Genomic DNA, 24367 nt, shown 5'->3' with positions numbered 1-24367 from the left:
GCAGACATTCGAGCTCCAGGCCGGCTCGTTCCCTTCCTCCCCTCTACTCCCAGCAATCCGAGCCCCCAGTCGCAGGGCTGATCTTGACCCAAAGCGGCCACCATATCGGATGTCAGGGGATACTGAGAGAGGTTCGAAGTTGGTGGGGGTGGGGCTAACACTTGGGGTGGGGCCTGAAGACAGTACTGGGTGGGGATTGGACCGAGCGTTCAGGAGCCGAGTTTTAAGTCCGAACTCTGGACCGAGACTGGACCTAGTTTAAGGAGGCGGAGCCTAATGAGGGAACGGGGTGGAGATTGGGCTGAGGGCGGTGTCGGCGCGAGGATTGGGCCGCGCGCTCGGGGGCGGTGCTTGAGGGGGCGGTGCCGTGTCGGAAGTCAAAGGTCAGTAAATAGTGGTGATGTCATGCGGGCAAGATGGCGGAAGGGTGAGCCAGTCATCCAGTTCTCGGGCGTTGGGCCCTGAATTCTCCCAGGGCTGGGGTGCTGGGCCAGGGTCCCCGCGGGGAACAGGGGGCTAGCGCGGGCCTGGACGGAGCTGAAAGGGCGGGGTGGAGTCTCAGCATGAGGGGGTGGGGAAGCGGCCTGCGAAGTCTCGGCCCGCGGGCCACATCTGAGGAGGGAACTGAGACCCGATCCTTGCGCGGGCGAGAGTCGCGCTGGGGGGCCGCCAGATGTGTCTGTCTTCTACAGGGAGGACGTGGGATGGTGGCGGAGCTGGCTGCAGCAGAGCTACCAGGCAGTCAAGGAGAAGGTAAGCCGGGCCGGCGCCCTTCCTCCGGCAGGGCCCCGCGCCGCCTCACTGCAGCCTGGTCCGAGCCGTCCCGCCGGACCCGTGTGGGCGCCGGGCCTCAGGGATGAGGCAGACTTGGGCCCTACGGGAAGACAGACCCCAACTCAGACCAGTGTGAGTCTAGCTATAGTGAAATAAATACGGTCTTAAAGGCTGCAGCGATCCTGTGGTAGGAATCCGTGGGAAGGAGCGGTTTGTGTCCGCTTGGGAAATTCACAACTTCGTAGAAGAGAGAACATTTGATCTCGGCCTTGAAGAAAAAGGATTCTAGCGATAGAAACTTTCTCCTCTAGTCATTCAAATATTAGAGTATATGCCACAGACAGCACTGTCTGACTCTGTGGTCCTGAGGATACCGACGTTAGCCAAGCAGGTGCAATCCTGGACCTCCCAAAACTCACAGTGTAGTGGGGAAACAGCAATCCCTGTGGGACGAGTGAGGTTTGGCTCTGCCGGTGGGCAATGCCATTGTGTGTTGCTGTTTCAGTCCATGCTAGTTTGTCAAAACCAACCCAACTGAATTCTGGAAAAAGTTAATTACTGTTTAGCTCAAGCAGCTGGGTTGAGTCCTGCTTCAGGGCAGACTCCAAGAGGCTTCTGGCTTCAGTTAAATCAATCCTCTACTCTGGGAGCATTTGTAGTGTAGCATCACTACAGCCCAGCAAAATCTGAGAATGACCTGAGCTGTTTATGTTGTAGATGAAGATTCAGAGAATTTCAAACTGAGGTTTAATAGAAGAGACCCCAAAGGAGCTTGCTTTTCGTTGAGCAGTCTACTGGAAGGAGAGTCTGACGTTCATTTAGCAAATGTTGTGTGAGGGCCTCCTATGTGTTACCCTTAACGTTGGTCTTACCATAACTCACGAAAAATAGGTAGTTGACTAGCCTTCCATCTTTGTTCTCTCATTTGAAGCAAGGGGAATGGGTGTTGTTTCTGCCTTTGACAGTTCCCTGTTTGGAAAGAGAAGACTTAAATTGCCTACTCTTATATGAACCTAGGCAAGATATTTAACCTCTCAAAGCCTCAGTTCCTCATCTGTAAAGTGGGAATACTAATAATACCTACCTGCTAGGATTGTTGTGAGGATTAAATGATAATATATGTAAAGCACTAAGAACAATATCTAGCATACAGTAAGTACTAAATAAGTACTTTTTTTAAAAAAATATTTATTTATTTTTGGCTGTGTTGGGTCTTCGTTTCTGTGCGAGGGCTTTCTCTAGTTGCGGCAAGCCGGGGCCACTCTTCATCGCGGTGCGCGGACCTCTCACTGTCGCGGCCTCTCTTATTGCGGAGCACAGGCTCCAGACGCGCAGGCTCAGTAGTTGTGGCTCACGGGCCGAGTTGCTCCGCGGCATGTGGGATCTTCCCAGACCAGGGCTCGAACCCGTGTCCCCTGCATTGGCAGGCAGATTCTCAACCACTGCGCCACCAGGGAAGCCCTAAGTACTTATTTTTATTAAGTATTGAGAGCCACAGGGAAACCTCTTAAATACCTGCAGTCCATTTTTCCTTCCATTTTGTTCTTGGTCTTTCAGTACTTTCCTGGCCTTGCTTCCTTCCCTCCCTATGCTGGCTCTGTCTGGACCACTCAATTCCCAGCACCCCCAATTCTCTTGCACCCCATAGCATATATTGCCCCAGAAAATACAGCCCTCGGTGCTGTGATCTGCCTCCCTCTGCCCCTTCATTCCTCTGGGTGTGTGTGTGTGTGTTTGCTTGCCCATGGACACTAGTAGGGAAAGTCACGATGCTCTTTGGCCCACCGCAGATTCCCCAAACTCTCTGGGCTTGGGCCCCTCACCCTCCACCCTTGCCCCAGCAACTTTTTTCAGTCATATTTTCTTCTCCCCTTGCCTTCAGAAACTTTCCCCAAAGCTAACTCTTCCTCAAGTCCCCTGTCCAACCACTTCCTCTTTTACTTCCAGGAGACAAACTCACCTCCTACTTTTTTTTTTTAATTTTATTTATTTATTTATTTATTTATGGCTGTGTTGGGTCTTCGCTTCCGTGCGAGGGCTTTCTCTAGTTGAGGCAAGTGGGGGCTGCTCTTCATCGCGGTGCGCGGGCCTCTCACTATCGCGGCCTCTCTTGTTGCGGAGCACAGGCTCCAGAGGCGCAGGCTCAGTAATTGTGGCTCACGGGCCCAGTTGCTCCGCGGCATGCGGGATCCTCCCAGACCAGGGCTCGAACCCGTGTCCCCTGCATTGGCAGGCAGACCCTCAACCACTGCGCCACCAGGGAAGCCCTCACCTCCTACTTTTTAAAATTTGAAGTCAACAACATGATCTCTCTTAACTCCCTCCCCACCCCTGAAGCCACTACACATAGACTTATCTATATAAACACTCAGCTTCACCTACCACTTGCCAAATCCAGTGGTGTTTTTCAGGTCTTATCTTTCTGGACCTTTCTGCTGCATTAGACACTAGTGATCACTCTCTCTTTCCTGAAACTCTACTCCCTTGGCTTTTGTGGCATGATTCTCAGTTCTCCACATACTTCTCCAGGCTTTCCTTTCCTGTTTCACGAATTCCTCTTCCTCTGCCTGCCCCTTAAAGGTGGTGTTTGAGGAACCTTATCCTCACACATTGCTCTGTTCACTCAACAAACTCTTTCATTTTAGGAAGACTCCTAATCCTTTTCTGTGAGATTTAGTATTTGAGAAGAGCTCCGGCTGGCCGGGTGTCCCAGATATCCCACAGTCACTGCAGATACTACATACCAAAATCATTGTCACCATCTTCTCTATAAACCCGCTCCCCCTTCAGCATTTTCTTCCTCAGCTGGCAGCACTGCAACCACCCAGTCACCTAGTTTAGTTGCCAGTAGCTCTTCCCGACTCTTTCTTGTCCTGAGTCAAAACATCTATTTAATCACCAAATCCACCTTTTTTGCCTAGTATTTCTTTTTTTTTTTTTTTTTTTTTTTTTTTTATAGCTACTTTTATTTATTTATTTATTTATTTTTGGCTGTGTTGGGTCTTCGGTTCGTGCGAGGGCTTTCTCTGGTTACGGCAAGTGGGGGCCACTCTTCATCGTGGTGCGGGGACCGCTCTTCATCGCGGTGCGCGGGCCTTTCACTATCGCGGCCCCTCCCGTTGCGGGGCACAGGCTCCAGACGCGCAGGCTCAGTAGTTGTGGCTCACGGGCCCAGCTGCTCCGTGGCATGTGGGATCTTCCCAGACCAGGGCTCGAACCCGTGTCCCCTGCATTAGCAGGCAGATTCTCAACCACTGCGCCACCAGGGAAGCCCGCCTAGTATTTCTTGAACCAGTCCCATCTTCTCATCCTGACCAGCACTGTCCTTGTTCATTTTCTACTATTTCCTTTCCTGGGCTATTGCAACAGCCTCCTGACTGGTCTTCCTCCATTTCTGATCTTGTCACTCTTGGACCTATAGTCCATGCCAGTCTCTGGAGTGACCTGTCAAAAACGCGAGTCTCATCATGTCCCACCTGCTTCAGACCTTGGTGGTTCCCTGTCACCAGCAGGGCTGACCAGGCCCTCCAAGGTTGCCGTCTCAAGCTTTATCCCTCACCACTTCTGCATTACCCTTTATTTTCATTAGGACTGAAGTGCTTGTAGGCCTCAGTAAACCCCAGGCCTCACCACGCCCAGGCTTCCTTATGACTCCTGCTCATTCTTTAAGGCTCAGTCCAGGCCTGTCAACAAGTCTTTCCAACCTCCCCACAATACACCGGTCACTGCTCTGCCCTTGCACATCAGCCCTGTTACGTGAGCATTTTCCCCAGTAGACTGTGACCTGGAGGGCTGGCACCATATCTGTTCATATTGGTCCCCTCAGAGCTCACAGTCTAGTGAGGGAGACAACCATTCATCAAATAATCATGTAAATGGTTATATAATTAAAATTGCCCTGGTACGTACCAGTCTAACAAGCACACATTTTTTGAGTGCCTACTTTATGCCAGGCTCTATGTCAGACACTGGGAGAGCATCAGTGAACAAAAAACAAAGGTTCTATGTTTACAGAGCTCACAGTTTATCCAGGACGATAGACGCGAACAGGTAATCATAAATCTAAAGGACAGTAAATGTTAAAGAAGAGAACGTGCAGGTGCCCATGAGCAGGGGAGCCAACCTACATCTGAAGAAAGTGACATGTAAACATAGCCAGGTGAGAGGGTTCGTTCATTGTGTTTGTTCGCTTGTTTTGAAGAGTTAGAACTATGTGTCAAGGAGAGGGAATGATGTGTTCAGATACCCTGAGTTACGGAAGATGGTAGAACATTTGGGAAACTTTTTGAGGAAGGCCAGCTGGAGCTCAGTGAGCGGCATTGTGGGAGGGGATGAGAGTCTTCCAGAGGTGGGATTATATGGGCCTTGTAAGTGAAGGTAAAGATTTTATACTTGCCATAGGATACCGTGTAATCACTGAAGAATGTAAAGCAGGGGCATCGTGGTCTGCTCTGACTTACAAAGCTCCCACTGGTGTCAGGAGGAGAAGGTAATAGAGGTATCTGATGCAACCTGGGAAAGGAGTCCGGATGAAAGAGCAGGTTGGCCTGGACTAAGGTGGTGGCGGTGTGGATGGAGAGAGAATTAATAAATGACTCTTCCACTCCAATTAAGGAGTCCTGAATCTGAAATGGAGGCATTCCCACTCACAGGGAGGCCTCTGGCTGATAGGTGAGACTGTCCCATTCAGAGACTTCCCAGGATGATGAAAACTAGGCAGGCTCTTCTGCAAAGAAAAAATCACCAGAACATTCAAAAACATGCTTTTAAAATGCAGGTGATTATCCCTGTGTAAAATGAAAGGGCTTGAAGGGGTGAGCACAGTGATAGTCCAGGAGCGTGTCTTAGAGTGGGTGAGGATGAAGCAAGACAAGGTAAGGCTTAGACAAGAGCTGAGGGCCTGCAGTCTCACACTGCGTTTGAGTGCAGAGTGAGAGTCAGACCGGTCCGACAAGCAAGTATCAATTCTGCCCAAAGGAGCTCTATGGATGAACAGAACCTTGGGCAATGGTGGAACTAAGGCGGCCTAGGAGAGAATCCGATCCAGTATTTCTTTTCACACCCCTTTTGTTGAATGTAAAAAAATCACACACCTTTTTCACTGGTGTTGTCAAAAATTGCTCATAAAAGCTTTCTAAACTATTTCTGTTACCAGTACAACATATTTATAAAACCTTTCACACAAATAATTTCACCTACTGTTTCATGTTTCAACTGAATTTCCCTGTAACAAAAAAAGTAAAAATAGAAAACACTTTCCTTTGATTAAAAAACACACACACACACACCTTCTCTTCGTGTTTGAAATTGGAAACAAAGGTCATGACTTACAGCATAGCAGAGTGATGCATCAAAGTCTGTTTTGTTTTCAGACTGCGTGTGCCCCCTTCCCCATTCTGCTCATGAAAACTACTGATCTCTTCCACCTCCCTCATTTCCCAGGAGAAAACTGAGGACTAGATGAGAGTTCCTCCTGGCCACGTAACTTATAAGTGTCTGGGCTGAGCTCAGTCCCTGTTCTCAGAGCAGCAGGAAGTTCCTCTGTGCTCTCTGCTGTTGGGTAATCCCAGGTCATGGAATTGGGACAAGTAAGCATTGTTTCTGAGCCCAGGCTTCCCATGTCACTGAGTTTTCCATGTTTCTGTCTGATACTAAAGCACAGGGAATAGGAACAAAGGGTGGTGGCACCAGCTGGCTCTGTCATTCCTCTCTGTCTTCCCTTAGTCCTCCGAAGCCTTGGAGTTCATGAAGCGGGACCTGACAGAGTTCACCCAGGTGGTGCAGCACGACACAGCCTGCACCATTGCAGCCACTGCCAGCGTGGTCAAGGAGAAGCTGGCTGTGAGTACCACCTACACCCTCCAAGTGACTTTCCCCCATAGCCTGACCTGCCTGGGACCCTGGTGGGAGCTCCCAACCTTTCTACCGTTAAGTGATTGTTTTTTCCCATAGGCTCCCATTTTGAAAATTATGTCTGTCAAGCAAACAAGCTACATATGTTAAGTAATAATAAGCTTTTCCACTTCTGTATTGTTTTAGCAGATCAGCAAAGTCATTCATTGTAGACAATTTAGAAAATACAGATAAATAAAAGAAAAAGGAAGACCTAGAGATACCCATAAGTCCCTCTCCCAGAGATTAACTACTGTTAATACTTGAGGAGTATATCCCTTATGTATACTTTCTTTTTCAAAACTGGGATCAAATGAACACCATGTTTCATAACCTAGTTTTTGACTTAATCATTGCAAACCTCGTTCTACAGAATCATAAATGGCATGGTATTCTGTTATGTGGATTTTACCAGTTCCTAGTTTCCTGTTTGTTTTTTTCCAGTATTGTAAACAGAGTTACAGTGAACATGCTGATTGCTTAATCTTTCTGCTTAATATTTTTTTCCTAATAAGGTATTGGAAAGGATATAGGGTGAATATAGTTGTTTTAGACCTTTTAATATCTACTGTAAAACTGTCCTCCAGAAAGGTTTTGCCAGCTTATATTCTTACTGGCCCTGGTTTTATCAATCAGAGATGTATAGTGGAATTCTCTTGTGAGATAGGAGTTAGATTCTAAAGTCAGCATGAAACTTGAACATTGTATATGGTCAAAGATATCCCTGCAAACCTCAAATTTCCAATGAAGTATAGTATACTGGTTTTATATTACAGTTTCTCCTTTAGTATTGGAACAGATTTCAGTTTCTTTGATCACCAGCTGAATCAGTTGCCTTGTAATTAGAGGCCATGTTATGAAAAACATGTTATGGAGTTTTTATAGCCAAGCTTCTTTTGTTGAATCTTGTAAAATACTGTCTGCCTGCTAACCACAGCTACTGATGAGCGTGAATAACAAGTAGTAATCGAGCTGAACTGCTGCAAGTCCAGCCAGTAGCAGAGATGCCACTTGTTTCTTTCATTTATTTACTACTTTTCTCATTCAACAAATATGATTATATACCTGTGCCAACATGTGCCAGGCACCATTGATAGTCTCTAGGTTTAAAATACCTGGGCAGCCTAATCAGGAGTAAATGTGACACTTTTCTACAAGGTTTGCAGAGCCTGGTCCTGTCTCTCAGCCTCCCATCCCTTCTTAACTTATGTATGTATGTATGTATGTATGTATTTATTTATGGCTGCATTGGGTCTTCGTTGCTGCATGTGGGCTTCTCTAGTTGCAGCAAGTGGGGGCTACTCTTCGTTGCAGTGCATGGGCTTCTCATTGCAGTGGCTTCTCTTGTTGCAGAGCACGGGCTCTAGGCATGCGGGCTTCAGTAGTTGTGGCACGCGGGCTCAGTAGTTGTGGCTCATGGGCTTAGTTGCTCTGCAGCATGTGGGATCTTCCTAGACCAGGGCTCGAACCACTGTCCACTGCATTGGCAGGCAGATTCTTAACCACTGCGCCACCAGGGAAGTCCCATCCCATCCCTTCTTGCTCAAGGGCATTCTGACCAGTGTGGCTCAAGATTGGTGCCCCACTTGCCTCTTCTAGGAGGTCCATACATTGGCCCTCAGCTGGTCCCAGGTTTGCCTCTAGACAGGGCTGTCTGTTCTCATCCTACCCATATGTCCTCAACCTTTCATACAAAATACTTCCTGAGCAATGATGATGATGAGATTGTAATATTACAGTACTGCTAGTTATTAAATGTTTGCCATGTGCTGGGCATTGTACACACCTTATCGCTTTTAATCTCCACAGTATATTTATCTGCATTTTATAGATAAGGAAACAGACTCTGAGAGGGTTTAGGTCTCATAACCAACAAGTAGTAGAGCTGGGATTCAGATCCAAGACTGACCCCAAAGCTAGTACCGTTTCCATCACTCTACCCATAAGTCCTCTTCCCCACTGAATGTCTATGGCATGGATCCTCCCCTGTCAATTTGTGATCAGCCTGGTCGACCTTGAAATTTTGTTGAAACAGCCAGTCAAGGAGCTCTGCTCTGACCTACACAGGCCTACTGTGGCCCTGTTCCACACCCCCATCTGGGGGATGGGGACTCTGGCTGCCCCTCTCTCCTTCTCCAACCCCAGAGATGGGGGTGAAAGGTCATGAGCATTTCCCTGGTCCCCACACACAGTACACTTTGACCCCTGATGCTTCATACCTCCATACCCTGTACCCCAGTTTGCAGCCTGCTCCTGGGCCACTTGCTTCCTCTGTTGGCTTCTCTCTGCAGACTGAAGGCTCCTCGGGAGCAACGGAAAAAATGAAGAAAGGGCTGTCTGACTTCCTAGGGGTGATCTCCGACACCTTTGCACCCTCACCAGACAAAACCATCGACTGCGATGTCATTACCCTGATGGGCACACCCTCTGGCACGGCTGAGCCCTATGATGGCACCAAGGTATTCACTAGCGGCACTGGGCTCTAGCTTCCAACCTGAGCTCACAAAGCAGTACATGTTCATAAAAAATAAGTGCATGTATATAATTAAATTGGAGAATACCAATAAGCAAGAAGATAATTGTTTCTAAACCCGTAATCCCATCACTCAAAGAGAACCACTGATTCTTCGTTGGTGTATAACCTTCCATTTCTTTTTGCTTGCAAACACTGGTAAAGATAGTTTGGGGTCTTGCTTTTTAATAGAAAAAGCACTTTATACATGCAATTTTTTTTTTTTTTTTTTTTTTTATTTATGGCTGTGTTGGGTCTTCGTTTCTGTGCGAGGGCTTTCTCTAGTTGTGGCAAGCGGGGGCCACTCTTCATCGCGGTGCGCGGGCCTCTCACCGTCGCGGCCTCTCGTTGTGGAGCACAGGCTCCAGATGCGCAGGCTCAGTAATTGTGGCTCACGGGCCCAGCCGCTCCGCGGCATGTGGGATCTTCCCAGACCAGGGCTCGAACCCGTGTCCTCTGCATTGGCAGGCGGATTCTCAACCACTGCGCCACCAGGGAAGCCCTATACATGCAATTTTGTAACCCACTTAAAAAAATTTACAATTAACTATTAGCATCTTTCCTAATCACCATCATTTTTAATGTCTTTAAATTCTTGCAAGTGTATATAGCATAATTTATTCAGTCATTTCCTTAGTGCTGCACATTTGGATTCCTTTCAGCTTTCATCCATAATAAGGAATGCTCTGGACAGCATCTTTACGGGCATGATCTCCACATTTGTGTTATTTAAGACTAATTTCCAATAGGAATAAATGTACAGGGGGAGGATATCTTCAAAGCAATTAAATCAACAAGAATGGTAGTATATTTCTATTGCATTTTATCTTCTCACCATTACTCCTCATATTTTGTGGAGCGTTTTCTCCCAGATTCACAGTGTGGTGTCACAGCAGTTTGGCCTTCTTCATAGCATTTTACCACATTGAATTTCAATTCCAAACATGATTTTTCAAGCATGTTTTTCAACACTAGTATTAGCACCACCACTTAGTACACATTTAAGTGGATTGTGAAAAATTTTTAATTATAGGATTTTAAATTATAACAGTGAATCACCAAAATCGCTTGCTGAAGTTGTGATACAGCCAGCCCATGCTTCCTGCAATAATGAGGAAGGAAGGAGGGGCTTTCCGTTTACCAGCTAAAGTTTGCCACTCCTGTGGCTCTAATGGGAACATAGATTGCAGTTTATTTGGCAGACTGGCTATGAAATTAAATTCTTGATGAATTGTTTTAATTTGAGAGAGTTAAATATTTCAAAATTTGCCAGTAAATTTTGGACTTTATTAATATATTTGCACTAACATTTTTCATATCTCACATAATTCAAAACCATTTTATACATATAATTTTATAGCCTGCTTACCCTTTATTTTCTTAGTGTCCAGGGGTGGAATACTGGGTGAAAGACCATTTTTCTAGGAGCCCCAGTTTTGGACTCCTAGCCCACTGCTCCACTCCATAGCCCACAGTGTTAATTGCCAGGTGCCCTGTGGGTATGGTAGCCAACAGGGGAGAAGCTGGGTTGTGGTTGATTGGCAGAGAGGGGTTGCTTTCTATCCCCATCACCCCAGAATTTCTGTTCTTTTCTCTTGTTTTTTTAGGCTCGCCTTTATAGCCTGCAGTCAGACCCAGCAACCTACTGCAATGAACCAGATGGTGAGGGGGTAGCGGTGAGGGGGCAGGCTTGCTGGGCAGGGAGACCAAGCGGGTCTGGATTGCGCACCCTGTTTGTCTCTGGTAGCAGTGGCCAGGCACCCCCTGTGTAGAGGGACCAGAGTGGGGCTAGTCTGACCCTTACATCTGGTGGGATGGGTTGATGGTCCCCCTTCCTCCCTGAACCCAGACTGTCTTCATCCCCTTCTACAGAGGCTTTGCTCCTCTCGTCCCTCATCCTCAGCTTAGGCTCCCTCCCAGCCCTGCTGCCCTGCCTGCCTTCCTTTTGGCCCGTTTGCTAAGCTCCTGCTGTGCAGCAAGCCCCAGGCTGGGAACCAGACACCAGAAATGAGTTGAACCCTCAATCAACCCTGTCCAGACCTCCAGGAACCTGCTGTTAGGAGACAGAAACAGGGAATGAAGCAAAGATACTAAAGATAGAGTGACTTGACTGCCTCCACAGAAAGAGGGGAGCAGTGGGATCCCAGAAGATGGCATGTAACCCAGCCCGGGAAACCTAGGATGTGACACCTGAATTGAGGTTTTACCGATGAATTAGAAGTAAACTAATTTTACTTTTAGAAGTGGGGGAAGGGTGTTCAAGCAGGACAACAGGAATTTGAAGTTCTCGAAAAACCTAGGCATTTGGAAAGGCCAGACAAAGGGCGCATGTGAGGAAATGAGGGCAGTGAGAGCTGCCAGGGGCACCAGACTGGAAAGGCTTTGGGTACCAGACTAAGCAGTTGGAATTTTGTCCTAAAAGGCTCAAGATAGTGGTTATTAACGTTTTTTTAAGTCACAAAGGCCTTTAAAAATCTGTTGAAAATAACAAGCCCTCTCTCAACAGAATTTTATATGCATATGGGAATTCTTTAACCCTTTGAAGCCCATCTTTGGACCATAGCCTAAAATGCCCTCCTGTAGAGAACTGTTGAAGCATTTTGAGACCTGATGTAATCAGATTTTGCATTTTATAAAAGAGCCTTCAGGCAGTGTTTTGTAGGATGAAATAGAGAGGGAGAGATGGAAGATGGGAAGACCAGTTACGAGGCTTGGTAGGAATCCTCATGTCAGAGGTAAAGCCGGAACCAGGGAAGGGGCGGGTGGAATGAAGAGGAAGGTATGCATGTATAAGAGACGCTGAGGAAGTGGAATCCAGAGTGACTCCATAAGGGAGGAGTCTGGGAGGGCCTCCAGCTCTCCAGTGGATAACTGGGTGGGACAGGTGGGGGAGGGAAGAAGATGAGCACACGTTGTATTTGCAGCATATGTGTAGGTGGATGTGTCCAGGCACCTGGACCTCTGGATCTGGAGCCCAGAAAGGTAGCCTGTGCTCCAAAGACACATGGAGGAATTGTCAGTGGGAGGAAGAGGTTGAAACTCGTGGTTTAGTGGAGGTTATCTTGGGAGAAAATGGAAAACAAGAAGAGATAAGGAAAGGAGAAAGAGGAGCCCACTGAAGACTCAGATGGAACAACGAGAGAAGTGGGAGGAAATACACAAAAGAGTGAGAAGCCAGGAGAGAAGAGGGCTTCAAGAGGAAGGTAGTGGCTCCCAGGGCAGAAACTGTAGGATGGTCACATGAGGGAGGACAGAGAATCTGCTATTGGATTTGGCAACATAGGGTCACTGGTGGTAACCTGAGAGTAGCTGTTTCAGAGAGGAGAGGATTCAGTAGCCAAGTGCAGTGGGATAAAAAGCAAGCAGGCATGGGAGAGAATGGAGACTGCAGCCCCTCCCAGTGATCACTTAGGGGCCATGCCCTGATATCAAGCCTACCCACCCCTTCACCCTGCCTGACCCCCCACCTTGGGCCATATGGCTTTGGAAAAACCTTAAGCTTTCCTCTTTGTCCATGTCCAGGCTTAGGTGTGATTTCTCTAGGCCCAGTGTTCTTTCTCCAGACCCACGGAACTGACCATCAGTGTCTGTCCCTCTGCAGGGCCCCCGGAGTTGTTTGACACCTGGCTTTCCCAGTTCTGCTTGGAGGAGAAGAAGGGGGAGATCTCAGAGCTCCTTGTAGGCAGCCCCTCCATCCGGGCCCTCTACACCAAGATGGTGAGGGCATAGCTGGCAGGACCTCAACCAACTCCCGGCCTGAGGTGTGGGGAGGTGGGAGGGACATGTCCAGAGTCATTGTGGAGTCCTCTGGCCTAGAGAGCAGCAGGAGGCCCTGTGGAGCCAAACCAGCCAGCTCCTGAGCCAAGAATCCACGTGGGGGAAACTGATTTGCCAGGCTTCTGGCAATCACGGTGAGAAATGGATGGGCCAGCAAAGCCTGATGGGAGTTCTTTTCTTCCTCCCTGGCCAAGCTGGGCCAGGAAGGTGGGTCTGGGGGGTGGAAGTGCTCTAAGAATCACTACTCAGCCACTTATCCCATCTGATATCCAGAGTGGCTGGGAGCTGGCTGATGAGGCTGGGGACATAGACCCCACACACCCACTCCCAAAGTCTCATCTCCACTGTCCCCTCCCTCCAGGTGCCTGCAGCTGTTTCCCATTCAGAATTCTGGCATCGGTATTTCTATAAAGTCCATCAACTAGAGCAGGTATGCTGGCCTAACCAGGGAAGGTACTCCACTCAGCCATGGGGGAAGGGGGCTGGATTTTGTTGAGGGAATAAGGGGACAGAGGGTGCCAGGAGTTCTGGGGTCAGGACCAGAGTCTGGGAAAGAGGGTTCCCTGACTGCTCCTGGCCATCTACTCCCCCACATTCAGGAGCAGGCCCGGAGGGATGCCCTGAAGCAGCGTGCAGAACAGAGCATCTCTGAAGAGCCTGGCTGGGAGGAGGAAGAAGGTAAGAGGTATCGAGAGGTGATGAGAAAGTACCAAGTCCTGCCTGTGGGGGACTGTCTGGGCCATTCTCTCTGAAGCCTGGAGGGACATGGCACCCCAGGGAAGAGGAGGGAATGAATATGGTGTTTGCACATGCCAGGATACGCTGAGCTAACAAGGGGTTGTTTACCAAGGCTGGTGGATCCCAGGTTTAGGTACAGAAATCGCATATGTCAGTTGAAGCAGATTTCCCTGCCAGCCCATGGACCAGTACTTCAGAGTAGGGGATGCTTATTGAAATTCCAGATTCCCTTCTTCCACTTCTAAATAAGACTCTATGGACATGTGGCCAAACTTGTATTTTTAACAAGCTCCACTGGTAATGTTAATGGCCAGCCAGTCTTGGGAACTGCTGGCTCAGGGACGGAGCTGAGCTCCCTCTACCTGGTAGCTCAGCTTAGGACAGTGTGTGGGAGCCAGCTGCATGGTGTGTTAACACAGTTACTAAGTGCTTATATTATATGCCCAACCTGTACTATAAGCTTTACATGTATGGTCCTTACCACAACTTCATTATCCCTCTTTTGCAAATGAGGCAGGTAGGTTAAAGAAGAGTTAAGTGGCTCGCCCAAGATCATGCACCTGGGATATAGCAGAGCCCAACCTGAACCTCAAACTGACTGACTTTAAAGTCTTGGCTTTCTAAGCTATAATATTATCTTGGGCTGCACTGCTAGAAGCTGAGTGCCCACCAGGCACGTGCTGTGCCTCAAGGGTGGGAGAGGCTTTGACCAACAGGGATTATCTGCAGAAGAACTGTGATGGAGAGGGAGGTGAGGAAACTGGCACCCATTAGTTTTGGTTAGAGCAAACTTTGGTGGGAACCTGAGGTCTGTTTTCAGAGAGCTTCAAGGTTGTTTTGGGGCTAACCAGGGTACATCACTCTCTTTCCCTACCTTTCTCTCTTGACAGAGGAGCTTGTGGGCATTTCACCCACATCTCCAAAAGAGGCCAAGTTTCCTGTGGCCAAAACTCCCACATCCCTTGAAGGAGGACCTGGCCCCCGGAGCCCCTGTGCAGAGAGTCTGGTGACCCCGGTTGAGGCTCCAACAGAGGTGACTCCATCGGAGAGCAGTGAGAGCATCTCCCTCGTGACACAGATTGCCAAACCTACCCCTGCATCTGAGGCACCAGTGCTGCCCAAGGACCTGTCCCAAAAGCTTCTAGAGGCATCTTTGGAGGAACAGGACCTGGCTGTGGATGTGGGCGAGACTGGACCCCCACCCCTAGCTCAGTCCAAGCCCCACACCCCTGCTGGCCGCCCCAGCGGTCCAGAGCCCCGGCCTCCAGCCAGAGTAGAGACTCTCAGGGAGGAGGTACTCACAGACTTGCGGGTGTTTGAGCTGAATTCAGACAGCGGGAAGTCTACACCCTCCAACAATGGAAAAAAAGGTAAGCCAAGGCCAAAGCCCAGGGAGCGTGTGCGGGCAGGGCAGGTGAGAGTTGCCACCTCACAAGGCAGACTTGTCTCCTTGTCCCATGTGAGGATCCTAGGAGCAGATGGCCTTCATTTGTGCTACTGATGATGATGATGATGACAGCTACTATAGGTTGAGTATTTAGTATACTCTATTCCATCAATTCCAAGATGCATTTATTCTCTGAAATTAGGATGCATCTTACAATTGTTGGGGTTTTAGATTCAACAAAATAAGGTTTATGTCAAATCATGTGTTAAGGATGTAATATTGCATTTAATTTCTCAGTTACCAGGGGAGCGTGTTAATTTCCAGTTTACAACTCACAACTCCATATAACTGTCCTCATTTTACAGATGAAGAAAGTGAGCCTCAGAGATGTTAAGTAACTTGCTCAAATTCACACGGCCAGGAAGTAGCAAGCCCAGATTCAGACCCAGCTCTGTCTGACCTGAAACCCATGCCCTTAACTACCACACTGCGTCAGTTTCTATCCTTTTGAACAGTTCAACTTTGGGGTGGGAACTCCTGTACTCCTGTAACATTGATTGCTGTCAAGGGTCTTCTTCCATGGATGACCTCAGGAAAGTCAGTTAGCTTCCCTAGGCCTGTGTTAATTGTTATTATTATAAAATATATAAACAAAACTTACATGTACAGTTTAAAGAAGAATAAAATGAATACTCATGAACTTGCAGTGACCCAGCTTAAGTAATAGAGCTTTAGTTTCTTATCTGCATAATGAAATTTTAGACTGTAGACACTTTGACTTTATGTCAAGGGGGGACCTCTCTCTAACTCCTGCAATTAAAGGACAGTGATGGCTCTGGTGTCAGCTTGTTTTGCCACATCCAAAATACCTCTCCAGAGATAGCCAGTTGTCAGCAAGACCTCCCCTCAGCTCCTTACACACAGGCATCCTGTCTGCCAACACTCAGCACCAGTTGGCCACAAAGCTTGCCCAGCAGGTGAGCACTGGCCTACTGGCAGTGAGGGGCTGGCTTACTGCAGTGGATGGGAAACAGGCTGATTTCCAGTTTCCAACACAGTGTTTTCCTTCTGACTCTGATTCAGTGAGGTCATCCATTGAGCTCCTACCTACTCTTTATAAGACACTGAGGAGGGCGGGGTAAAGGCTGCAGTCTGTGATGAGGCACGAAGCAGTATGAGACAGGCTTGGTACAGGTGTTCAGAGAAAGAAGGAACCTCCGTGCATCAGCAGGTGTTTCACCAAGGAGACAGGCGTTGTATAGGAGAGTTGGAGAGTTTGGGGCAGGTGCGCGGGGAGCGGTAGTCCAGGCTGAGAGGGCCTACAAAGTCCCCCACATGTCAGATCGTGTGTTAAGGACATGGGGACATGGGGCACATTGAAGGGGGTGACCAAAGCCCACATTTCTGTATTGTTCCCAGGAGAGGGAGGAACAAGAACTTAAAATCTTAAGCCGAATTCAGAAAGTTGGACTTGGTGCCACAAAGCAACAGGGCATGCTGCTTATATGCCCAACCTGTAGTAAAAGCTTTACATGTAGAGGCTAAGGGCTCAGGCTCTGGAGTTCAGACAGTTCTGGGTTCAAATCCCAACTTTTCTCATGAGCCATGTGACTTCAGAAAAGCTACTGATCTTCTCTAAGCCTCCGTTTTCTCCTCTGTAAGTTGGGGGTAATTATTTCCTGATAGGTCCTCAGTTAGGGAAGAAATTTGGGTAGAGCCCTGCTTTGGGGAGATGATGAAGATAATAAGAGGTACCGTTCTCTGAGCACTTTCTGTATGTCTGTATAGCTCTGTGCTAAGCACTTGATATGCATATCACTCAATCCTCACAAAAATCCTGAGATCTGTGAGATTTTCCTTTTTTTTTTTTTTTGTTACTGGTAGGAAACTGAGATCAATCACCCATCCAGTAGGTATTTAGAAAAGTGTGACGTTGCCTTTAGGAGAGTGAGGAGTAGGTGATGGACCCAATAGGTGGTGTGGGGTTGCTGGGTGGATGGTACGAAGGGTCCATTTGAGATAACGGTCGTGAATTTTAAGAGACACCAGTCAGCACAGTTGTACTTTTGTCCAGCCACATTCAGTTGCTCAGGTGCAGGCACAGAGCAGATGGGGAGTTGGACTTAATCAGGGTTCAAGCTTACCCAGGTGAACTCAGAAAGACAAGAGTCCAAGTGTATGCAAGAAGCGATCAGAATGATGGTTCATGGAATCTGAGCTGGGTAAGGGAGGGAATAACAGTGAAACAGTTGGAAGGTTAAAGAATTATTGTTTCCATTGGGAATTGGGCTATTGGAGAGCGTGATGAGAAAAAATGAATGGTGGGTAGAGACTGGAAGAAATGAGATTATGGGGAAGATGCAGCATGAGCTCTTAACAGTGCTCTATACTGCCTCTAATGCACTGGGGGATTCGCAAGAGGAGGACCTGGGGATTCAGTGCAGAAGACCCACCAGAAGTAGTTGTAGTCACTTAGTGGGGGGAAGCTGGGGTCTTAGACTAGGGTGGGACAGTGGGGACAGAGTAAAGGGAGGAAGAATCTTAAAAGAGGCTTGGAGGCAGAGTGACTCCTTCTCCCTCTTGTGTCCAGATGACATGAGGGAGGCTTGGTCTCTGGATACAGCAGTCTCTGGAGGTGGCCCAGCCACAGGGACCTCTAAGGTCCCAGGGTGATGCCTGTCATTGCAGAGCTGCTTCCCACCTGTATTTTGTGCCGAGATCCATTTGAGCAAGGAGACTAGACTTACCCTGCTCAGGCTCCCTCAGCAGGGAGCAGAGACGGGAGATGAGGGCAGGCCCTGTGGCCTGCGGACTGGAAGGAGCTCTGGGCTTAAAGCGCCACTTCACAACTGACTGACCTGGGAGTGGCTTTTGCTTCCATTTCTTCTCTGGAGAAGCAAAGAGCCAATTAAACAGAATAAAATGAGCTGTGAGTGACAGCACCACGAGGTTAATAATCACCTGAAAACTCCCCTTTCTTACAAACAAAAGAAAACAGTAGAACTTCATCATGAAATCTTAAATTGTTGTTGCATAGATCAGTTCTCTGCCGCGTGCACAGTGTAAAGGAGAGCTTAGTACTCTCATTGTGTGACAGGACAGGATGGTGGGAGGAGGCAGGTGGCAGAGAAAGCCCAGATTCACATCTCTGCCACTCAAAGCCTTTGTTTCCTCACCTGTAAATTGGGACTGTTAATACATATCCCAGAGGGTGGGTGTAAAGTGCTCCAAAAATGTTAGCTGATGCTTTCTTTTTTACCCCGAAGGGTCTGCCCTAGCATTTAAGCCTGAAGAGGAGAGTTCAAATCCCTGGAGGGCAACCTGGGGTTAGGAAAAGCTGTCATGACCACAGCCACAGCTCTGGAGGGAGAAATCAGCCGGGAGTCCAGCTTCTAACCCACAGGAAGCCTGCGCTGACAGGGAGCCAGACGCAAGCCACCAAGAGTGTCCTGAAAGCACAGGGAGCCTTAGATGTGGAGTCAGAAGAACTGGGTCTTGGTTGCACATCTGCCCCTGACTGGCTGTGGGACCATGTGCAAAATTACTTAACTCTGGGACCAGGCCTTTAACAGCTCCATTTGTTAAATATCCACCGTGTATATATGTTACAGGCACTTTACATGATACTGCTAATTTTAACACTGTTGTATCTCAACTGCAGGCCAAGGTCTATACAGAATCATCTAGGTACCTGTTTATAATGCAGAATTCTGGGTCACCACCTACACCTGCTGAATCTGAATGAGGGGGATGGGAAAGCAGGAATCTGCGTTCTAATAAGCTCCTCCAGTGGTTCTTTGCAAAGAGGGTGGTTTTATCCTTATTTTATAAATAAACTGAAGCCCAGAATAACTTGCCCAAGACTACACAATAGATAAAAGAGTTAGGGTTCCACCCAGGTTTGCTTGGCTCCAGAGACCCTGCTGTTACCACACCACTTATGGCTAGCTGGGTGACTAGAGAACAGTGCAAGAACCCTAATAAGGAACGCGGAGGCAAGGCTTGGGGAGGTCTCAGAGCCTGGGTGCATGGTGAGGAAGAAGCTGGACAGGAAGAAACAAGGTATTTACAGGTGGTGCCACTGGGGGATCAGAGCTTACTCTTTTTAAAGGTGCTTTTTACAAAAATGATTACAAAGTAATATGTGTTCATTTAAAAAAATATATTACCCCATGACCTCATCACCTAGTGATAACTATTGTTAGTATTCTTGTGGGTATTTTGCTCATTCTCTCTGTATGTGTGCATGCATCTGTGAGCGTATTTTTTTTTTAATGGAATCATACTGCATATACTCTTTTTTTTTTTTAAAGGAATTCCTTTATTTTTATTATTTATTTATTTATTTATTTATTTTTGACTGTGTTGGGTCTTCCTTTCCGTGCAAGGGCTTTCTCTAGTTGCGGCAAGCGGGGGCCACTCTTCATCGCGGTGCGCGGGCCTCTCACTATCGCGGCCTCTCTTGTTGCGGAGCACAGGGCATATACTCTTTTTTACAGGAACGATTTTTGTAGTTTTCTTCTTACTAATAACTTTCACATGTACATTTTTTTTATATTGCCGGTAAGAAAGCATACCCAAATATGAATGTTTGGAGCAGTTGTCAAACCTTAGCAGGCATCAGAATTACCTAGAACAGGGAGGAGTAAATGTTTTCTGCACAGAGCCAGGTCACAAATATTTTAGGCTTTTGGGGACATACAGTTTCTGTCCCAGCTCTGTCGTTTCAGCATGAAAGCAGTCATAGACAATATGTCAACAAGTGGCCATGGCTGTGTTCCAAAATTGTATTTCCAAAAGCAGACAGTAGGCTGGATTTGGTCCACAGGCCATAGTTTGCCAACCCCTGATTTAGAGAAAGAGTCCACGAATATTTACTGAGTACAAACTATTTGTTCTAGTCACTTGGAATACATAAGAAAACAGAAGATCCCCGTCCTCGGGAGCTCACATTCCAGCTCCTCTACTATTAGACAATGAGCATAGTGAATCTGATTATGTAATACACTAGAAAGTGGTAAATACAATAGAAAAAAGAACAACCAGAGCAGAGTGAGGGGTCAGGGTGCAACTGAAAATAGGACAGTCGGGGTAGGCCACATTTAGGTGGTGAGATTTGAGTAAAGGTGTGAAGGAAGCGAGCGAGTTGGCCTGTGGGTATCTGAGGAAGAGTTCCAGGTACAGGGAACAGTCCTTGCAAAGGCCCTAGGTGGGAATGTGCCTGGTGTGTTTCAGGAGTAGCAGGATCAGTGTAGGTAGAATGGAGTGATTGAGGAGGAAGAGGTTCATTGTTTATTTCTTCCGGAAGATTTCCATGGCCCCTAGGGAGCTTCTGGACCACAGTACTTCTCCACTATTCAGTAACTTGCTTTTTCTCACTTAATAGTTTAAGACTATTTTGCCATGTATATAAATGTTCTATAGCCTAACCTTTAAAAGCCACATAATGTTCCATCATATGACTATACCGTTTATTTTTGTAATTCCCTATCAGTGAACTTTCAGGTAGTTTTTTAAGTTTTCATCACTGTAACAGCACTACAGTGAACATCCTTTTGGTTAAATTTTTTTACTGAATCCAGGATTTTTCCTTAAAATAGATTGCTAAAAGTGAGATCACTGAGCCAGAGAAAACAGAATGTAAAGACCTTTGGTGTGTATTTGTCAGGCCTTTCTAAAGAGTTCCATCACCCCCAGCTACAACCTCTTCACATCCCCCTTCCTGTCTCTCACACTATGGGTCATGGTTCCAGGCTCAAGCACAGACATCAGTGAGGACTGGGAGAAGGACTTTGACTTGGACATGACTGAAGAAGAAGTGCAGATGGCACTTTCCAAAGTGGATGCTTCCGGTGAGGTGAGTGGGCCTGGTTGGCCACAGGGAGGCAAGTGCAATGATTCCAGGTCTGAGGACTCTCCCTGCCAAGCCCGACTGTCCCCTCAAGGTGGATCCCGCTCCTGTCTGAGGTGGCAGGCTGCGGGAAGGAAGCTAGGGCCTCCCACTCAGGCCCTGAACAGTAGTCATTAGCAGGGTCCGCTTCCCCTCAATTCCAGGGGGATGGATGGGGGAGTTCTTGACATTAGCTCCTATCAGAATCATCTGAGGAACTACTAAAAAATACAGATGCCAAACCCTGCCCCAGACCTTTTGACTCATGGTCGCCAGGTGTGGGACCTGAGCAGATTTCTGGCCTTGGAGACAAAAGACAATGTGATCACTTAACCTGAACCTCTGTTTCCCCATCTAAAATATGGCACTGATCATTATAATCTCATGCTGTGGTAGATGATGCATGTGCACACCTCAGGCATAGTGCCCGGGGACATGGGCGCACTAATAGACGTTCCTGAAATCACCACAAAACAGTTATAAGCTCAGAGGCCTATTCTTATTCTTCACTTCCTCTCAGAATCAAGGATGGTCGTTTTGAATGAGGGGCTGGGCAGAAATCTCTCATAGCTAATAAGGGACAGGACTGAGGCTCCAGCCCACACATCTGATTCAAGTCAGTGTTATATCCACTGTCACCCAAGAACCCCATGATTCCTTCCAACATGTAGCTCAGGAACCTGCTATAAAGAGGTGAACAGAGTAGAGAGAATGGGAAGGGCCTTGTTTTTCATGCTGAGAGACTGAAGCCTGGAGGGAGATAGTGACCTACACAAGAGTATTTTACACCTGTGACCTCACTATACCCGGGGTAGAGAAGGCCCGTGGCACCTCTTATGCCACGTGGCCTTCATGGCTTTGGTGTCTTTGCAGCCCTCTTTAAAACCCGACATACAATATACCTGAACAAAATCATTCTATAACCCATCATATCAGGGGATCTGCTGACAGCAGGCCAAGAGAGGGTTGCCTGGGGAGACTTCAGCTGGGAATTAGGGTGCTGGAGCCCCTAGTGAAGGCCCTGCGAGCACCTGTAGTCCAGTGCCACGCTTGCTTCTGATCACAGCACCACTGTAAAGTTCCCTGCCTCTCAGGGCCATGTTCTTACCTGCTCCGCAGGAGACAAGTTCTCCTTTAGGGATTGACTGACAGGCTTCTTGTAGGCAGGGCGTCCCCTTGTGGTGTCCAGTGTTGGTTGGTAGAAGCATTTCCTTTGAGTCTGGAACCATCAGAGCAGCAGGCCCACCGCTTGGGCAGAGAGCAGCTCTGCTCCCCAGACATTCCTTGAAGCGAGTGGTTCGCTCTGAGAGGAGGCCGGGTATGGCCCGGGAGAGTTGGGGCTGGGGCTGTGGGAAGGGCTATCCCAAAATGGAGGCAGCCGGGGAGCTTGGGTCTCAGCTTGACTCAGAGGAGTAATACGTGTTTGTGCTCTCCATTATCCCCTCCCTTTGCAGCTGGAAGATGTAGAGTGGGAGGACTGGGAATGAGGGGAGCCAGAGCAAGCCGCTCCCCTACCCACAGCACTTCCCACCTCCCTCGCTCGTCTCCGCCCGGCCCTGGAAGACACTGACTAAGAATGTCCCCCAAATGGCCTCTGTCAGCCAGAGCTCTAGGCAGATTCTGGGTTGTTCTTTGTTGGCCCTTTGGGCCTCTGCTCACATCTGGGAAGGGGCTTGCTAAATCCAAACCAGGAACTCTGACTTGTGCCAACCATAGGATGACCCGACGGGGAGGAAACCTACCCCCCTCACCAGAAGAGCCTACACTTCTCTGCTGAACACCCACTGTTCCTGGGGACTCTTGCTGGGAAGTCCCAACGGATAGCCCTAGCCCATCTGCCTGTGTAGGCAGAGGCCAAGCTACCAGTCTCTTGGAGGACGCGGAGACAACACACTCTGTCACCCATAAGCAGGCAAAGAAGGCCATGCCACCTGCCCTTGGCTAGACAGGGATGGTGAACACATTTTGGTTCCTATCCCAGCAGGTAAGAGGCATTCATTTCTGGGAAACTTGCCTCTCTTAGGAATCTCCCCCTCCCAGGCATCTTCCATTCCTGAAAAGGTTCCTTGTGGTTCAGAATCTAGAGACCAAACTCCCTTTTACCCAGTCCAGGCTGGTATGTCCCCAACGCCTTTCCCAAGGCTTCTTCATGTCACATGCACCCGAGTCCTTAGCCCAGCTGTGCCACCTGCAAGAGTCTGCTCTTGCTCTTCTTCCCCTCCCCAAGAAGGGAGGGGGCCACTTCAGGCCCTTCTGTGTGTTACCTGGCGGGATACCTTGTCCAACCAGCTACCCACCTCGACTCCCCTGTAGCTTAGGACACAAGCCAGCTACCAGCGGTACAGAGCAGTGATCAAAGCTGAGTACTTACAACTCTGGTAAGCCCAACTTCTCCACCTCAACCCTTCTGCGTCTTGGAAGGGATATGCTGGGGGTGAGCTTCTTGAGACTGTCATCAGTTTTCTGCAAAAGCTCTTCTTCCTGAAGGCAGATCAAATCCTTGTGGCTCTCACCCTCCACTCTGGTAAAAGCTGCACCTCTCTTGGGGGAATGAGGGGCTGCAGGAATCCCTGGAGACCCTGGTGCTTCACGATGCTGCTCTGGTGATTCTTGTACATAATCTGGTGTGTTCACCAATGATTTAAAGTGATTGTGGTCAGGGACGCCAAGAGAGTGGTGGTCACTTCCACTTCAAACCTTCGATGAGGGGGTGGGATGGAGAGAATGCTGAATCTTTTTTTGATGGGATGGGGTTTTTCTCTTTGTAATTATTTCTTTAGTTTAATTAACCTTTTGGTTGTTTGTGCAATATTATATATTTTAAATTATAATGTATCTCCCCAGAGTATTTTGTAGCCGGGAAAAGAAAAAAGGAAAAAAAAAAAAAAGACTCTAACAGCTGTTAGTTTTGTAATTAAAAAAGAAAGAAAAAAGAACTTTGTCCTGAACCTTTTCCAGACTTGCCCTTAACAGCTATTAAAGAGATTCAACACAAGCTGGAAGGTGTCTGGGGCTCTGTTCTTGTACCCTACGGCAGCTGCCCCAGAGCCAGGGCAGGAAGCACACTGTGCGCAGGGTGGCTTCCTGCTTGGAGCCTGGGGGTTAGGATGGGAGGTAGCCTGGGATCTGAGGAAGTCCCTTGTCCTCATCCCAGGCTCACCTTGGCCTTTGGGATGAGAAAGGACAGGGCCCCCAACAGGCCTGTCACCAAGACAAGGAGTCAAGAGGCCGTTACTGCATTCCCAACGCTTCTGCTTTTATTTGGAAAGGAAGTTGCAACAACAGTGGTTCCAGTTGCTCTTCGTCATTTTTCTCCTCTCCTCCCCCTGTATGTGTATGATTCTGGGGTCTATTTTTAATTAACTTTAGTTAAACACCTGTATGAAAATCACTTGTC

The 24367-nt window shown here is 48.0% G+C and overlaps 1 protein-coding gene across 3 annotated transcripts; it reads left to right on the top strand.

Annotated features, from left to right (window-relative positions):
• The first annotated feature begins 276 nt into the window (after nt 1-276).
• On the top strand, nt 277-24367 carry BSDC1 (BSD domain containing 1). 3 transcript variants are annotated; one of them, XM_057550760.1, is made up of 11 exons: nt 277-383; nt 693-753; nt 6499-6615; nt 8958-9125; nt 10786-10840; nt 12780-12895; nt 13317-13385; nt 13555-13633; nt 14584-15063; nt 20834-20937; nt 22425-22504. In XM_057550760.1, exons 1-11 carry the CDS (start codon nt 277-279, stop codon nt 22455-22457), a joined length of 1389 nt encoding a protein of 462 aa, XP_057406743.1. In that variant the 3' UTR covers nt 22458-22504. The 3 variants fall into 3 exon arrangements, with proteins under 3 accessions (XP_057406743.1, XP_057406749.1, XP_007182512.1); XM_057550766.1 differs by lacking the exons at nt 277-383; nt 22425-22504 and adding exons at nt 390-427; nt 22687-24367; XM_007182450.3 differs by lacking the exon at nt 277-383 and adding an exon at nt 390-427.

This window comes from Balaenoptera acutorostrata, chromosome 1, assembly GCF_949987535.1.
Source record: "Balaenoptera acutorostrata chromosome 1, mBalAcu1.1, whole genome shotgun sequence".
NCBI classification, from domain to species: Eukaryota; Metazoa; Chordata; class Mammalia; order Artiodactyla; family Balaenopteridae; genus Balaenoptera; species Balaenoptera acutorostrata.
Note: the sequence above shows the minus strand (reverse complement) of the source record. Positions and strands in the feature narration are given on the sequence as shown.